The sequence below is a fragment of the Opisthorchis viverrini genome, assembly GCF_000715545.1.
Source record: "Opisthorchis viverrini unplaced genomic scaffold opera_v5_51, whole genome shotgun sequence".
Taxonomy (NCBI): domain Eukaryota; kingdom Metazoa; phylum Platyhelminthes; class Trematoda; order Opisthorchiida; family Opisthorchiidae; genus Opisthorchis; species Opisthorchis viverrini.
In genome coordinates, this window is record NW_008751707.1 from 383350 (window position 1) to 389349 (window position 6000).

At 39.0% G+C, this 6000-nt stretch overlaps 1 protein-coding gene across 1 annotated transcript in view; it reads right to left on the bottom strand.

The window, feature by feature from the left end:
* T265_03516 (hypothetical protein) overlaps nucleotides 1–5787 on the bottom strand; it is a gene marked incomplete at both ends in the record, with an annotated part of 49438 nt that extends 43651 nt beyond the window's left edge. Inside the window, one exon of the mRNA XM_009168028.1 lies at nucleotides 5755–5787. Within this exon, the coding sequence (XP_009166292.1) occupies nucleotides 5755–5757 (3 nt within the window). The remainder of the gene's footprint in view (nucleotides 1–5754) is intronic.
* Between the last annotated feature and the right edge of the window lie 213 nt (nucleotides 5788–6000).

A 6000-nucleotide genomic window follows, 5' to 3' on the forward strand; every position in this document is an offset into this window, starting at 1 on the left:
TTATTAATCCTTCAGCAGCCCTGGTCCATGCACCAGAGACTGTGTTGATACTGGCTTCACTTTAGTAATGGTCACCGAACAAAAGCCAACAACAACGTTAAAGCAACAATGTGAGATTTATGAATTGGTATTAACCCACACACATTTAAATTCCCTGGTTATCAACGAATAATAAGGTTTGAAGTCTTTCTAACTCTTTCTTGTCTGATATTTAACCCGTTAAATACATCATTTTTCCAAGATTGCCTATTACACTTTTGTTCTTATCCCGCCCATAGAAATTTAATATTTTGACAGAATTCACGGTAAATAAATGAAATTTGGGAAATGTGTGTGTTTAAAACGCTGTAGTAAGATCTAGTGGAGTTACTGGCCGCGCGTTTTCTTATAGGTGATCGCAATTGGGAGGAATCCTCTGTCAGGTAGCTGAGTCTTCGCAAACGCAAGGTCTAGCCCAACGGTTAAATAATATACGCATATCCAAAGAGAGTTATGTTATTTATGGACATTTTTTGCAATCGAAAATGTTTTAAATCATTGCGTCATTTTGCTAGATCATTTTGTTTTGGCTACCTGATCCTCTTCAGGCAGTCACATTCCCAGGTCCACTAGTGCTCTCACAGTTTAGAGGTTTACTCAACACTGGAATTTAGAGAATCAATATGAATGAGTAAAATACAGCATGGTATACGGTCATTGTTAGTTATATGAATACAAAGTTGAAGGCAGTTCGCTTTAGTCATTGTACGGAAGTGTATGCTTTTGTTCGCAAAGATGCACTCTTGAGGGAAGGGCGGTTGAGCATCCTAACGAAAACGGCTGTGCGTACTTTTCGGGTGACGCTTCAAAATGAAGCTTACGTTAAACAGCTGTTACGAAACTCAGTACCTGAGGCAGCAGAATATAGATAGCTAAGTTCAGCAAGAATTTAGCCGGTTATAAAAAATTAACGAAGACTTTTCCATGGAAAAATGTCCACTGCGAGTGCTTAGAAGCGATTGGTTCAACGTTGCTGAGACGACGAAAAATCCATGGTTTTGTCGTAACCTGTCTTTTGGTGTTTTCAGTTTTTATACCACCCGTTAAGAAGTATCATCTTAACAGGTCACAGAGACCAGAAGTTTTGGGGATGACATTTTACACGACGATTATCTAAGGGATCGTTTGGAGACATGCCAATATGTAACAATCACATTACACCTTATGTCGACGAATTCGCCTTTTCTGTTCAATCTGAATCGTGAGAATGAAAATTTATTAACATGCTCATAACACCGTCTGAAATGTTATCGGTGCTTTCTGGAAAATTATCCTGAGTTTCTTAGACTTCTCTGTAAGTTTAAAATGCATTTGAAATTTTCTTAAATATGTACTGTTCTGCACTCCGAGATTGGTAATCTACTGAGATTAAGGGGACCGTCGGAAGGTTGGAATTACTTTCAAACGCTTTTACTTTAACCCGACCACTGGTTTCACCGGTATTTATATTATTATATTGAGTTGTATTTATGTTTATATTATGTTATATTATACTATATTATATTATATTATATTATATCATTATATATTATATTATTATATTAATTCCTGCATCACAATACTCTGCTACCGGGTGATTTACAAACCGCTTGGGGGCCTCAGTTCATCGCACAGAAAGAGAGACAGAAGCCCAACCTCCAGATGATTGATAGCAGGTATATTCAAGCGGAACATCTTGGTCAGAAAGAGTGAATCTTGGAAATATTGTATCTTCTATGTCTACATTAATGTTCCTAAAATGATTTCGTGCTCCTTAGTATATTTTGTGTTACAACCCTAGTTTGCTGCTGTGTATTTTGAAGCTTCAACTAATGTAATAACTCAGTCACTTCAAAGTTAAGAAAAGCGGGTTCATGGCTCAATCACTTAGGTGGAAGTGTCAATTAAACCACAACTGAAGACTGATGAGACCCTCTTAGTAGTGTGAAACAGCTGTACATAAATAAACAGTGTGAGAAGTCTCGTTTGAAAATGTGCGCATCACTTCTCATGCCATGAAAGTTAGCTGATAAACTCCAAGTTCCCCTTCTAGTGGCGCACTCATCTTAATAACGTACAGGAAAGAGTCAGGCATAAGTATGTTGTTTCTCAGGAAAAAAGTCGTAGGAAAATAGAAGAAATAACAGGGATCTACGGACTCACTGTTCGCAAAATCATCTGTGGCTTTAAAACCAGAAAACTTCCCGTTTTAAATTTGAACNTTGGCGTAGTTGTTTTACATTAAGGCACTTAAGTGTAGTTTCCATAATTGCAACCTGTTCTTTAAAAACAGAAATATATTGCGGTGTTCGGATTTTAGATACTCAAACATTAAACTTCATCAGCTCCCCTCAAAGTGGAACATCGTGAGGCTATCGAATGCCCTGATAAATCAGGTTCAAAAAGATCTTTGGATTAGGAACGGGAGAATAAATGGTCTGTCGCAAGTTTGTGTCTCATGCTCAGTCTACCCGATTATGCTACCCAGTTTGGTCACAGTCATAGCCCCTGGGCTATTTCGAGTGAGATTGCGACCAACTTTGGGTCAACTTGCACCCATTACTGGCAGTTGGACTTCATTCCTAAGCAATGCATGTGATTGTGCCTAAAGCGACTCAAAGGATGCACTCTGAAATTAAATATGAAATAATGCAAAATGGCGTAGTCAAGTATTCCTCGGGGTGAAGGATTAGCAAAGTTCGGAAAGAGCGAAAGTTCATAATCTTTGTGAACCTGGAGCTTTCAAAACCTAATCACCGACTAGATTTAAGATTTATCAGCTTGTCTGCTGGACGCCAATCTATGGCAGGTCAATATTATCTGGTCAAATTTTTCAACTATAAACATCTTTATGGTGGATTCGATAAATAATGTGCAGGCGATAGGCTCTTATTTTACAAACCTACACGACTGTAACGCGCATTTCTCTAATTTGCCTCATGACTTCGTAAAATGTTTCGCTATTTAGAGACTGGGCAAATGCCCGCTGTACCAGTCATTCCACACATATCTTCCGAGTGTGACTTGTTTGGTAGATTTGACATCATCTCCAAAAGCTCCCGACCATGAGTTATTCTAACCTAGGTACTGCACCACCTGAGTATTAGATAATTCCCCATCTGGCTGAGCATTTCAGAAACCTATTTACACATCTGTGATTCAATGTGGATGCATTCATAGTAAGCTCCACTTTGACCAGGCATTGTCCGACTATTTATTCGGAATTACTCAATGACTCTCGTTGTTACACGCATTGACGTGAACTTCAGTACCCTGAGGAGAGTTTTACTGCGTTTGATCCGGTATATTTGGTAGGTCTCTTTATTTTACATTCTCATCAGGCTAATCCAAGCCAAAATCAATAGGTGGTGGATCGAAAGATACTTGTGGCCTATCCAGCGGATCGCAATTCTTTCGTTTGAAAAAATTCGAACACGTAGAACACTAAGTCGGTGACTCATCACGTTGAAATCGGATTGAATGCCACGTATAGGACGTCATCTCGTCCAACTTCGGGGTAAAATAGTCCTCTAAGGATTCTGAGTGTGAACTTAATAAGCGTAGCTGTGCTTTTGGCCTTGACGCTTTTCTCGGAAAAATACTGTCCCATCAATCCACATTCTTAAATTCCACTCCAGGTTAATAAATTCGGACTCTGCGGTCTGATAGAGCTTGACTTGGACTAGTCTCTTCTGGGTCCAAGTTTAAACAGTACATTCAAATGGCTCATTCTTCCCATAAAGTAAAATTTCAAATATTCCGTTCTCCTAGAATCATTCGTCATTTAGCTCCTGGACCGATTCTGTTCCAGGTATCTAAACTTTCTTAATATTCACTAAAGAAACACTAAATTCTTCGATATTAACGTGTAGATTTTAGTTGGTTCACAAAATTTTACATTCAAAACCAGGGTTGAGTCAACCGTGCTATGAACATCTAGCCTGCTAGTTAAGCCTTCGGCTTCATGAATTTCCTAATCGGTCCTCTGACTGTTTTTCTGGTATCCGGTACTCATAGCTCATGGATGTCTCAAGTTCAAACTATAATTTGGCCAGGAAATTGCCTCTTGTTTGGCAGCACAAAATGCTTACTCTAGGCCATGTCCCTAGATCAAATGGACAATTTATTTGTCGCTTACATGTAAGACCCTTGCAGCTGACTAAATTTGAGGAAAGAATCAACTCTTTTAACCCAGTTCACACAAACCCACACGCATTGGTTTCGCCCACCGCCTGAGTTTCCGCAGTTCTAACCGTAGTCAGCTCGAGAAAGATTAATCAGAGACGTACCACCAACACCTCCGTGACCACCACTAAAGAACCAGCAACCGAATAGATAGATGGGTAGGCCGGCTGTAGCCAGTAATTTTCACTAAAAAGTCAACTGGCACACTCAAAGCCCCATGATCACTGAGATTTTTTTGATGACGGACAGGACTTTGGTACTTATGCATCAATGTACAAATAAGTCTGTTACAACGGGTGAATAAAAAGTTGTCAGGTGTAATCCGGGGTTGGATTCGACAGCTGACCGAATGTGCAACATTTGTTTGACAGTAATATCATCTCCAAGAAACTGATGGAGTCCCATTCAGAATTATTCGGCGGCAAAATACTGATAAAACCTTTTAGAATAAACCAAGTAGACCTCTGATTATCCTATCTTTTATGCTGAAAACCATTTTCTATAGTCAGGCCGAATTCTTCACGGAGGAAAACTTCAGAATCACTACGCTTTGTTGGCCTTGATAGTCAAAATAACGATTAGGTTTAAACACCATGAAAATTGGCCAGAATGTATTTTTAAATAAAAGAACCATCTTCACGTTTCCTCATTATGCGGAGTTTGTTGGTGCCGATGATAGAAGTTACTAGTAGATAGCCTGGATTCCTCATTGGTAACTTTATGATAAAATCATGACGGAATGACGTAGTAATTATTCAAGAAATATGCTCAGTTGCAAACTAAATCCGTCTGAGAAAGACTCATCTGAAAGACAGATGAGTGTTTCTTACCTATCAAGTCTAGCATAAGCATGAGTGAAACTTAGAGAATGAGCCTACTGGAAGAATGAGAATGGTCATGGGTTATTAGTGGATTTCCAGCAATTTTAATCACTAGGTTGACTCAAATATTCACGGTTTTTCCATCAGCTGCGGACATTAGGAAGTTTATAGGCATTGGGTCAAGGGAAAATGCCTTCATCACTGCATATCAGATAGCACTTGAGACAACATAGGAATGGCCAGGCAAAAGTTCGAGTGTTGCATAGGATTATCTTTAGTTTCGGTAACCATTTGGGATAAAAATATGTGCGTTTACTTCCCAGTATCTACCCTATGAATGCAACTTTTGGTGTACCAAATTGCCAGATGAATCAACTACCACCCAGTTGACATTGTTTACAAAACTCCAGTTTGTATCACCGTACCACGAGATCATTATTTATGAGCAAGAATGAAATAACACTGGATTCGGAGGAAGCTTGCCATTACACTGTAAGCACATCAGTGACATTATCATTGTAGTTACTAAGTTTAGTAGCGTTCCACTTATAAAGATTTGAAAGCCTTAAACCTGTGGAGTGAAACATGCTTTGAGGTTTATCTCATAGACCTCAAAATTGAGCTTACCACCTCGAATTTTTGAACCGGTTTGCAAAGGTTTACAAGACACTCCGTCGGACGCACGTTTTCTCGGTATACAAAAGGCTAAATATTATATAGGACAACTTACCATACGTTCGAGTGTATATCGTGAACACCCTGTACTTCCAACTTTTTGTTTCAAGATGTATGTACTTTTCGGGGTAATTTTTCTTAAACGGTTTAGTTGACCAATCCCGAATTCAAATGCTATCAGCCAATCAAAACCGTTCAATAAATGGACGACAGTATACGGGGCAATTAACTGACAGTTTTGACAACTTCGGATAGATTATTGCATCTTTCATTAGTCCAACAGACTAATGAGAACTAGTAG